This window comes from Mustela nigripes, chromosome 12, assembly GCF_022355385.1.
Source record: "Mustela nigripes isolate SB6536 chromosome 12, MUSNIG.SB6536, whole genome shotgun sequence".
NCBI lineage: Eukaryota > Metazoa > Chordata > Mammalia > Carnivora > Mustelidae > Mustela > Mustela nigripes.
Genome location: NC_081568.1, coordinates 41,581,282 through 41,593,423, shown reverse-complemented (window position 1 = coordinate 41,593,423; position 12,142 = coordinate 41,581,282). Strand labels below are relative to the sequence as shown.

Below are 12,142 nucleotides of genomic sequence, written 5' to 3'. Positions count from 1 at the left end.
TCATCACTTCATAGATAATGATGCCTATAAAAGGCGTTTCTCGGGCATTTACTAGACTCCAGGGGCTGTGCTAAACCCATCACATACCTTATTGTATCTCACTGAATCCTTGGAACAACTGCACAGGACCAGTACTGTTCTCATGTACATTTTGCAGGGGAGGAAACAGACTTTCGGAGGTTAAGTAGCTTGCAGGTAAGTGGCTACCCCGTGATTTGAACTCTGGTTGGCCCGGCTCAGGAATCCCTGTTCTTATCCCCATAGAACTTCCCTCTTCAACATGGTAGTCACTAGCCACATACATCTGCTCAAATGAAATAAAATTAACAATTCAGTTCTTCATTCCTACTAGCCAGCTTTCAAGTTCTCTATAACCATATGAAGCTAGCGGCTGTCACATTGGACAACACGGAATATTTTCACCGTCACAGGATATTCTGGTAGAGAATATTACAGATGGAAAGGGCTCATTCCCACCCAAACCCCCATGTGGCAGATGAAAGAAAGTGAGGCCCGTGTTGGGGCAGGCCCCTGTCCAGGACCTCCCAGCGGGGCTGAGAGCTGAGATCCTGTCCCTCCTGTGTCTGTCTGTCTCACACACACATGCTTCCCGGCCCACGTTCTGTGCTTGCTGATGTGGATGTATATTTCATACCCAGGGTGAGACACGTGCGCTTTGTCACACCCAGAGCCCCATGGAATCTCACACACAGGGCATTGCCCAGGCTGGCCGCCCACAGCTGTGGGCAGACAGGCCCCCTGGACCCCTTGTCACCCAAGAACACCTTCACGGACCCTCCTGGGACCATCTGTGGACGCTCACACTGGGTTCTCACACGCAGGCCTCGTCCCTTCCTCTCAGGACCCCCGGTCCCAGCCTTCCACCCTGAGCTCCCCACCTTGGCCTCCTCCCCTCCCTGCCCTGCGCCCTTTCCAAGTTCCTGCCCCGCCCCCTGCTGCCCACCTGCTCCGCTCAGGGCCTCAGGGCCTCAGGGCCGTGGGAGGACTGGGCTGGCTTTTTTGTTGTTTGTCAAGGCTGCTGGGCTGTGGCCACTTGCTCATGCAGGACGGGAATGCAGAAATAGGCCTTTTTAAAGCAAAAGATACCAGAGAGGAGGTTAGTCTCATTTCTGCTGCAGATTCTCCTCTGCCCCTTGTCTCTTGGCCCCCCAGCACCGTGGTGAGCAGGGTAGATGGAGACCCGAGGCTGCATAGGTCGGGGTGAAGTGCCTAGTTCAATATCCTGTTGAGGATAAGTCTGGGCTCACAGCTTTGTGAGCCCAGAGCCCCTGCTCTAGAGGGTCACAATTTCCTGCCTTTGGTGGAGTCAGAAGAGTAAGTGCAGGTGACCTGGATCCTCTTCACAGATGCACTAGGAATATGCCTGTTCACTCGAGGCCTCAGTTTCCCCATCTGTTAAATGGGGATCCTAATGTCACCTCCACAGTTCTGCTATGGTCTAGAAGGAGCTTAGTGGTGCACGTGCATTTAAAAGGAAGATACCGTCTGGGTGTGTGAGAGGCTGGTACCCTCTGCATCAGTAGCTCTGAACTGGTTTTGATAAGCTCCTCCCTCTGAACAGCTGCTAAAAGCTATGCATCCTTGCCCCAGAAAAAAATGCACATACCTATTCTCAGAGGCACAGGATGTCCTTCTGTGGGTACACGGGCCCTGTGGCTGCCCTCCCCATGTCAGTTCCCCTAACTAGAACCTAGTTAGGACGCCCAGTTAGGGGCGCCTGGGTGGCTCCGTTGGTTAAGCAGCTGCCTTCAGCTCAGGTCATGATCTTGGGGTCCTGGGATCAAATCCCACGCCAGGCTCCCTACTTAGCAGAGTCTGCTTCTCCCTCTTCCTCTGTGCTCTCTCTCTCTCTTGCTCTCTCTCAAGAAAATAAATAAAATCTTAAAAAAAAAAAAAAAAGGACCCCTAGTTAGAAGCTGGGATTTACACAAAAGCTTGGCACTGTGTTCTGAGAAGGAAGTTTAGCAAATGTACCTTCTCTTGTCTTACAGATGCAGCTCTTAGGTCCTCAGCTCCTAGGGCAGAGCCTAGGTTCATGGGGCTGCCAAGCTCCCCTGCAGAGAGTTGTATGTGACAGTCCCCATCAGTGCCGGCGTCAGAGCCTCTAGCAGGACACCCCCAGAGGGCAAGCAGGAGACAATCCCCTGGACCAAATGTTAAATGAAAATACAGATTCCTTGTGCCCCCACCTAGAAGCTCTGGTTTGGTTAAGTCTGGATAGGGCCTTGGTATATGTGTTTTTAAAATATCCCCAGGGGATTTCAAAGCAGTCAGTTTGATAAGCATGGGTCTAAGGTCTTTGCTTGGAACAGAATTTTTCATTTCGTTTTGTACTTTTCACTTAGAATTTGTTTCTTTAGTGGAGAAATTCTATCCATCCTGCCTTCCTTGCCTTCCTCCCCCTACTCCTCCCCTCCATCCCTCCAGCCCACATTATTTGAAAGCTCTGGACCAAACACCAGCTAGATGCTGGTGAGTGAGGCAGGACCCAGCCCCTGCACTCAGGAGTTCTCTGCCTGTGCCCCTGCTCTCCCTGGAGCTCTCCAACCTTTCCCGGATGAGGCCACTTTTAACATTCTCACCTGGGGCCTTTGGGGATTGTGATCTCCAGCTGGGCAGGGACCTGAAGGTCTTTGGGTCCATCCCCCTGTCTGGGTAGGGTGGGCACCTTTGAGAGACCAGTCGTGCCCTACCTTCTTCCGATGCCTGTTCCTGTTCCTAACACCCTGACATAATGTCCATTCCCCTGCCTCGGTCAGTCTCTCTCACTGTGAATTCAATCCACTTCTTATTTCTGCAAAGTAACATTTATGGAGGCCCTGTGTGTAGAAGACACGGGATACTAGGGCAGGGGACGTGGGAAAGAAAGTTACAGTCCTGTCTGTCAGGAATTTACCATCAGGTGGGAGGGACAAACAGGACAAACAACAGAGCAACTGTGAACTTGGGCTAGATGGGGAGGGGCGGAGCGCTCTGGGAACACAGATGAGGGCGTCCTTAACTTGGAGGCTTCCCAGAGAAGGAAACTCAGATCTTGCTGCTGTCCTGGGGTGGGAGGAGCAGGGGATTGTGGGGAAGGACAGCAAGGGCGCACCCCCCCCCACCCCAGGGAGGGTCCACTGTTACATGAGACGAACCACTTGCTGAGGAATTCTAGTGTAAGTGCATAGTTTGGTGCTTTCCAGTGCTTTCTTACAAGGTCACATTTCCTGGTCTCATGCTCATCTGCTGGCTCTTTCTTCCTTATCCCTCTCCAGTTTTCCATTCACTCCATTCATGAGGCTCAGACATGAAACCAGAGACGCTATGCCCAGGGTGTGTGCCGAGATGGCAGGCTTCCTGGGCTTGGACACGCCCTTGTGCGGAGGATAGGGCATCAAAGTCTGGAGGATGTGATGAAGGGTGGCCAGATCAGGAAGCTGGGAGTGGCAGGCTCCCTTGGGCGGAGGGGGGCGGGGGAGATGGGGATGGTGGCGGGGGGGGAGGGGCCAGTGTGTATGCAAATACCCGAGTTCTAGACCTGGCCCTACCGCTAACTATATGAGCCATCTTGACCGAGCTACGCTAGGGCTCAGAGTCTTCAGCTCCACTGCTGACGTCCGGAATCAGCACCTGCATTTTAATAAGACACCTTGGTGACTCATATACACATTAAAATTGAGGAAACCTGCCTATAGACCTGCTTCTTGCCATTAGTCTGTGGTTAGGGAACTAATGGCGGTGACAACCATCACGGTCTGGCTATTTAGGGGCCTCCTCTGTAACACGACAGAATTGCACTAGATGACCTTCATGGTAGGGGGGATGAGGTCGTTCCTAGATGCACCACCTGACCCTCCTTACACTAGGTTTGTTTTTCCAGATACTATGTTTACATTTTTTTTTTTTTTAGAATAAGGGACCAGTATTTAAAAATTGGGAAATTTCACATAAATATCCAGACTGCAGGCTTTTATCAAAATATTGAACAATTTGGGAAACGGGCCACCTTCCACATAATCAGTGTCCCCATGCAAAGCACAGACACAGCCCTCGCTCTAAGTGTTTCCCTACCGCTGGTGATATGAGGATTACAAATCAAACCCAGCGGCTGTTTCCCACCTGTCTCACTAGCAAAGATAAGAAAGTTTGATAACACACTGGGACAAGGGTGGAGGAAAATGGTCCCCTTGCAGACCGGGGAAAGTAAGTCGTTATGATCTCTAAAATGGATAATCTCCTATCATCTACGACAATCACTAATAACACCTACCCTTTGACCAAGTAATACCAGTTCTCGAAGTGGGTCCACAGACACCTGCACATGTGGGAAACATAATTCTAAGGCACATGTAGAAGGTTAGTCATTGTAGGGATGTTTGTAATATGCATGGAACTATGGATTGAACTAACCTAATTGCCCATTGGTAGAGGACTGGCTAGATGAATTATAGGACAGCCATTTGATGAAATAATGAGGAGCTCTGTATGTTCCAGTATGGAAGGAGTGTCTCTGAAATATTTCCTGAAAAAAGAAGGATGCAGAACAGCATGCGGGGTCCAAAGCCCTTTATGTGGTGGAGAGTATTTGCGAAAAGATGCTCAAGGAATGGAACACTGGCTGTCCCTGGAGTCGGGACCTCGGAGACTGCTGTACAGGGGTGGGAGGGAGCCTTCTTACTACCTACATTTTTTTTATCTTTTGAACTTTGAGTCATGTTGATGTGTTCCCTACTCAAAAGCCTGAAAACTAAAATCTTTCGGAGGTAAGATTCTGTGATTCTGACCCTACATGATTCTAATGTTTTACAACCTGGTGGACCCAAGTTCTTACACTTCTGGAAGGCTCATCCTTCACAAGGCTAAGGTCTCATAACCTGCAGGCGGGCGTTCTCCTGGGTCGCCAGCCCTGCCCTGTCCCTGAGTCAGGCTACTCACCCCTGTGAGCTGAGCAGCCCTGCAGGGGGTCTCCCTAGCCAACGAGGTACAGGTGCGTGAACCTTGGCACGTCCTAACGAAGCATGCCTTGGGCCCTTCCTTCCCTCCTTCACCTTCTCTGTCCTCCTAGGGGAGCGTTCTCAGTGGTGCGCAGGTGCGTGAAGGTGCTGGCTGGCCAGGAGTATGCTGCTAAGATCATCAACACCAAGAAGCTCTCGGCCAGAGGTAGGTGGCAGATCCATGCCTTGCTTGCCCCTCTGGGGCTCTTCTCCCCTCCATGCTTTGGGTTAAAAGCAGGACCTGGGTGTGACCCCCTGGGTGATGCTGCAGAGGGAGATTCTTCTTCCTGTGGGTATTATGAGAACAGACCCCTCCATTTTCCTTCCTCATGAGATCTAGACAAGAGGACACAGCCTCTCCGACAGGCCAGGCTCTCTGCCTCCTACCCAGGGTGAAGGCTAAGGTGCCAGGCGGGACTTCCTTTTCCTGCCCTTCTGCCACTTGCTTCTTTTCTCATCTCCAGACCTGTGCACCCACCATTCCCTTATCTGGCTCCTTACAAGGCTGACCCTCTTTCAACATTCAGGTTTCAACTCAATGTCACACCCTTTGAGAGAATTCCCAGACCCCTACATCTGAGGCCGTCTCCCCCATCTTATATCGGTTATTACTGTTTACCTTCTTTATGGCTTTCCCCCAGTCCCATTTGCTGGCTTGGTCCCTTACTTAACATGCATCTTGGCTATAAGCTCCAGCGGGTGGGGACGGCTCTCATTCCCTGCTATACCCAGTACCTAGGACAGCAGCCAGCACATCCTAGCGCTCTCCCGGTATCCAGTGAACTCTAGGGGCATCCTGCTTCAACCACACTGGTCCACCCTCTCATCCCTAACTAGTCCCTAGAACAGGGGCTCCCAACCTGTCCTCACCCTGGAACCCCTAGAGAGCTTTAAGAACTCTTGATGCTTTCCTCCCCACCAAGGGGTTGTGACTTCATCCATATGGGGTGTGACCAGGATTTGAAAAAAAAAAAAAAAAATCCCCAGGTAATTCTGGTTTAGAAGTGGTCCTAGACCAGCAGTGTCAGCATTACCAGGAGATTGCTAGAAATGAACATTCTTGTTTCCAGGCTTAAGAAATCAGGATCTGCATTTTAGCAAGTTACATTGGTGGTCCATGTGGATATTGGAACTTGGAAAGCCTGCCCAGGAGCCTGGCTTCTTGCCCTTAGCGTGTGGTTAGAGCAGTAATGGTAACATCCACGGTCAGTGTGTTGGGGAAAGTTATCTTCAAAACTCTAGTGCCTTCTCTGAATGGTGTCTAAGCTGCCTTGGGGACCCTTGGAGGTGGAGGGTGTCCTGCCGGGTGCGGCGGGTACAGGTGCAGCGCGGGAGACGTCATGCGAGGAGCTGGCGTCATGGCCAGGTGTTGATCTGGCAGAATGCATCTGTGTGGTGGCTGGTGCCCAGCAGGTGTAAGGTTCACAGAGTCTGGTACAGGATGTTCACACGGCCCCCCGCAGGCCTCCCAGCAGGCCCCATGTTGGACCGCGCATTGCCGTCTTTCATCTCTCTGGCTCAGTGCTGCTGGGAGCCCAGCACTTTCTCCTAGTTACTGAACTCCCCCGTGGGCAGCCAGTGTCCTGTGGGGAGAAGAGGCTGGATGTGTGGAGGGTGGTTCTCTGAGGGTCGGGGGCCGAGATGGCACACATTCGGCATGGAAGCTGGTGTGGACGGACGATACCGGTGGAAAGTCTGGAGCTGGAGCCAGGGGCAGGGAGCCAGGGTGTGTAGGGCGGCTGTGGGAGCGTGGCCTCACGTCCAGATGCTGGGACCTGCCTGGCTTCCTGTGGTGTGAGTGGCAATCTGGCGCCCTTTGTGTGCTTTGGGTCTCTTGTGATCAAAGGAGATGTCCCAATCCCTGAGATACAGGGCGGGGGCGGGGTGGGGGCAAGATTAGTGCCATGGCTTGGGGCGACTGGTTGATGTTACTACAAAATGAGGGAGGGTCAGGGTTCAAGGTCCTCCCTGGGCACTGGACCTCTAAAGCCACTTCACAGTATTCTCAGAGCGACACCTCTCCCTGCCTCCTGGTTCTCAGTCTCTCTCTCTCTCTCTCTCTCTCTCACACACACACACACACACACACACACACACACGCTCTGACAGGAAGAGACAGATGTGTATGGGAGGCAGTGGAAGGGGCACTGTCCCTTTTCTGGAAGGTGACTAAGCATTCCTTGGGCAGTGGGGACTCTGGGCAGCGCCAAGGGGAAATCAGCAAGTCCCCTGTCTTTGGCCATTTGTTGGGACTTTGATATCCTTACAGGAAGGCAGCCCAGGCCTAGCTGAGTGTGGAGGGTGCGAGAGGGGAGGTTCTCAGGGGAACCATCTCAGAGAAGTCTGCCAACTGCAAGGCTTCTCTCCCCAGCGGGAGAGGAGGAATAGAGCTGCTTCTAGCAGGTTCCTTTGTTTGCCACTTATGGTGCCTGGGGAGGGGAGAAGTTTGATGCTGAAGATTTGGCAACATACCCTAAGCTTCCCCTGCTGTCGCCCCTGGGGACTTTGGCAGCTCTCTGCAGGGGGGCCCGGCCCACCCGGAGTGTCCGTCCCTCCCTTCACCCCAGGGAGCTGCGGCTTCCCCTTCCCCACCCCAGTCAGCCTCTTGTTCTGTTGAGTGGCTCCCCAACCCAGGAGATTATTTTTTCATATGTATTTTAAAAATACCCTTTTAGATAAAATGCTTGTAGTGTAAACAATTTCAAGAAGTCTTAAGGACATGGAATGGAAAGTGAAAATTTTGCCTGTCTCAGGCCCTGCCAGATCCCCTCAGGAGCCTTCAAAAAAAGTGGCTGCCTTAGTTCCATCCTGGAGGGCTGGAGTCAGTAGGTGAGGCCCAAGCTCCTACAATGAAAAAACCCCGTCCGCAGCGACCATAGCTCGCTCGCTCAATGATAACCCCCTGTCAGGGGGCTCCGTAGGCTTCCCAGCCACAGCCTTAGCCAGTGCAGAGAAGAAACTCATTAATATTTTAGGGGATGCTGGGCACATGGATGTGGCTGGTGCAGCCAGGAGTGACTGGCAGGGGTACAGAGACCTCCATAGTAACCATTGGCCACTTGAGCGCTGAGAGATCACCTCCTTGGCTCCCGGGCACCCAGTCCCAGGACACTGGGCGAGAAGCGTGGCACGAGCTCATTCATGCTGCCTCTCAGCTTCAGGTTCATGCTCTAAGGATCCAAAGACAGATCCTTCTCATCTTCCTCAGCTTACTCCCCACCCCTGCCTGGCAATCTTGGCCCTTGGGATTATTCTTCCAACCTCCCAGGAGCAGAAACCCAGTTGAGGCCCTCTAGAGGGTGGGAGCATTTCCTCTTCCAAGACTTGGAGGTCTATTTTTTCACCCCTGGTTTCTGTTCCTCTGGTCAGAGTCCCACCTGCCCGGTGGAGCGCCCCCTCCCCCACCTCACTCTGCAGGTAGAGCCTTCCAGGCTGCCTGATTGTACTTCTCCTAATGCTCTGCCCTGCTGGCACTATCTGGCCCCAGGAGCTTCACCTTGAACCTTACTTTCACTTACCCTTGCCTGCCAAGTTCTTGGGCAGGGCAGGGCCCCTTAGCCCCAACACCCTGGAGGCCTACCCCTAGGGAGGGAGGAGGAAGGTTCACAAGGTATCATGGTGAGCATTAGGGACAATCCTTCCAGGTACTTGGGCTGGAGGAGTCCCTTGGGAATTTCACCATTGGGAGGCTGTTATCTATCTAGCTGAATAGATTGATTTGTCAATTAATTAATTATGAGAATGGGAGGCAATACGGTACAGTAATTTTGAACATGGGTTGAAATCCCAGTTCTGCCATCTCCTTGGACACGCTGCTTAGTGGCTCTGGGCCCTGGGGCATGGCTGTGACTGACAGACAAGGTTTTGCTTTCATTGCACCTGTTCTCTAGGGAGGAAGACTGTAAAAAACATTAAACATAGAAACAAGTGAGGTAATTTTAGGTAACAACAAGTTATAAAGAAAATGAGACCGGGTAGTGGGGAAGTGATGGGGCAGGAGGGACCCTCAGAAAAGGCAGCCAGGGGAGCTCTTTGAAGAGGTGATATTGTGCTGGACCAGCCTGAGGAGAAGGAGGCAGCCATGAGAAGACCCAGGGGAAAAGCATCCTAGGCAAAAGGTCCAGCAAGTGCAAAGGTCCTGAGGTGGGAAGGGGCTTGGTGTGCCTGAGGCCAGAAAGGTGGTCACTGTGGCTGAAGCTCCAAGGCCAAGATGAGGGAGGATCAGCGGGGTCTGCCTGGCCATGGTGAGGAGTTGGGGTTGCAAGTACAATGGGGAGTCTGAAGGGTTGCTGGAGAGTTTGAAGCCAGGGAGAGATAGAATCTAATTCATATTTTAATAAGAGGTCCTTGGCTACCAAAGACTATTGGCTGGAGTGCGGAGAGCATCCAGGAGTGGTTCCTCAGAGCTGTGGGTTCTAAAGAGGCTTGACCACCTTATTGAGTGACTTTGATAAAGGGACTGCTCCTTATCACTGGGCCTCAGTTTCCTTACCTACAGAACGGGGCAAGGCCTCAGAGGTCAAAAGAAACGCAGTCCCTACTTCCTTTAACGAATGTTAGAAAATAGAAACATGTCAGAGATACAAAAACTGGTGAATAATATATATGTTTACATAAATTCAACAAATTCATGCTAAAAGCCCAGAGAGTGGCAATGTGGCGTAATTGGACAATGCACGAGATGATTGCCAGGTTTATAAAAACAGCTCCTGGCATTTCTGGTAATGAGGGCTGGCTATCAGGCCCAAGTGTGAGGCTGTGTGACCTGTGTGTCCTTTCAGTGCCGCTCCTCGGTAACATGATGTGGGGGTGAAACATCAGAATTCTGTGCTTGGGTCCCTCAGCCCCTGAATGTACAGGCTGGACCAACCTTGTTCCCTGAACCTATAGCCCCCAGCCCCCTCTGATAGGCCCCACTTGACTGGCCTGGTTTCCAGTTCTGCTGGGGATGGGTGGGGTGGGGGAGAGGGTTGTAGGGCTGGTGGTGGGGGGTGTCCAGCTGTCCGCAGTCCGCTGAGGGCCCTCAGCAGCTCAGAAGGGAGAGGCCCCTCCTTTGTGCAGAATCGGTCTCCTACCATCCTGGAGGCTGGGGAAAGAAGCTGGGTGGGGGGGCAGCGGGAGGGAGGGGGGACCAGGGGGAGGTTGCCTCCCCCAGTGTAGGCAGCCTCCCTTCTCCTAGTCCATAGTCCACCTCCAGCTGGGGAGTTGAGCTTACGCTCCACGGAGACAGGCGTGGACTTAATTGCTTTGCTGATGAAAAATCCACATTTCAGTATTGCTCTTGATCTGTGCAGCCCATGGAGGGAGGGCAGGGGTTGCTCTAATGAAGGGACAAGGGAAAGGGGAGCTGCCTGCCTGGGGACAAGGGCTGGGACTTTCTCTGTCCTTACTGCCTTCCTTGGGGGCTGCGTGCTCTGAAGGGGCCAGAGACTGGAGTTCGAATCCGGGCTCTGCCTCTGCGTGTCTGCGTGGGGTCCCTCCTATGCGCCCCAATTTTCCATTCAGAAATTGGGGGCTGGTGGAGGTGGGGGCGATGAGTCAGGGTGCAGAGAGTGCTACAGCACAGTAAAGCACACGCCTGGAGTCTGACTGCCTGGGTACAATGTGTGGCTCCACTGATCACCACGGATCACGTGTGGCTGTGAGCCCGGTACTTCGTTTCTAGGAACCTCTGTTTCCTCCTCTGTAAGGTCGGAGCGTGAAGGCACCTCCCTCGAAGGGTTGTTGTGAGGACTTGAGATGGGCTTGAGGTGCTCTGCACGGTACCTGGCGCGTAGTAAATATTCTACTGGTTCCCTTTGTGTTCTGGTTCTTTAAATTAAGGCATTAACTATGGAATTGTGAAAAAAGCACCAGAAAGGAGATTAAGAAGTGCCTAAAATGGGGACAGTGATGCCCACAGAGTAGGGTCCTTGGGAGGACTGAAGAGAGTCACGGGTAGGATTGTTCCCGGGAGCCCCAGGGTGGGAGACCACGGGACAGATTCTGAACAAGTCCTCTCTCCCTGGGGGTCTGGACAGAAATCCTGGAGAGCAGGTGTGAGAGCTCCAGGTGGTAAAGCACAGAGGCTGCCACATATGGGCTCTACCCTGCAGATTCTCTGGGGTGTCCCTGGCCCAGAGTCCCCTGGAAGGGAGGCAGCCTCTGTGAATTAATATAGCTCTTCTGCTGCACAGAAACACCCCCCCACCAGAAGGTTGATCAGTCCATGGTTTATTCTATAATTCAATGACTTCTTGAGCATCTACTATGTGCTGGGCATTTGAGTAGATGCCAGAGGTACAACAGAGACCAAGCACTTGCCCTTAAGGGTAAAGGTCCCCGTGAGCCAAAGTGAGATGTGCTGTCCTGAGGCCCTGGGAACACAGTGGAGGGGCCCCCTCCTCTTCTGGTAGGACAGGCTGCCAGGAGAGGGCATATTGAAGGACAGGTGGGCATGAAGGAGTGATGGCCAGTGAAGGACAGTGGGAGGTTGAGAGGGAAAAGTTCCAAGCTGAGAGAACCACATGGGTGAAAGCCCCCAAGCCTGAGTGCAAGGACTAAGCAGGGGGGCTCTGGGGAAATGCCATTTAGTAGGGCTGGAGTGCCCTGCGAGGGGCAAGCCTGGAGACGGGGTAGCAGGAGCCTACCTGGGGTGGGGTAGGAGGTGTTCCAGGCTTTGCAGATGGGACTTGGACATGCACCTCATTTGAGAACCCCAGAAACAAAGGCCCAGAGAGAGGAAGGGACTTCCAAGACCCTGCAACCCCGCCCCCTACCACCCTTACTCTGCTGCTTCCCACCACCTTCCTGGAGAAACCAGAGGCTCTGCCAGAAAGGCAAGCTTATCCAGGTGGAGGGGGGCAGGGGCTGCCTTGGGGGCGCAGACCATAAGAGGCCGAGACAGAGTAGGTGAGGTTTCCTCCCTCACCTGGGACTCAGCTGGGCATCTGTGTTTCAGATCATCAGAAGCTGGAACGCGAAGCCCGCATCTGCCGCCTGCTGAAGCACCCCAACATCGGTGAGCTGGTGAGGGTGTGTGTGAGGGGGATGGGTGGAGCCTGGCCCCGTGCCCCCCCCCCACCCCCGGCCAAGCCAGTGGGTCTTCTGGGCAGGGAGGGCAGCTTTTCTCTTCTCTGGGGATGGTGGCAGTAGGGATGGGAAAG

At 53.1% G+C, this 12,142-nt stretch overlaps 1 protein-coding gene across 2 annotated transcripts in view; it reads left to right on the top strand.

The window, feature by feature from the left end:
- Positions 1-12,142, top strand: part of CAMK2A (calcium/calmodulin dependent protein kinase II alpha) — a 57,925-nt gene that overhangs the window by 9,730 nt on the left and 36,053 nt on the right. For both annotated transcript variants that reach the window (XM_059417158.1, XM_059417157.1), the window contains exons 2-3: positions 5,069-5,163; positions 11,938-11,997. In XM_059417158.1, coding sequence (XP_059273141.1) covers positions 5,069-5,163; positions 11,938-11,997 — 155 coding nt within the window. The remainder of the gene's footprint in view (positions 1-5,068; positions 5,164-11,937; positions 11,998-12,142) is intronic.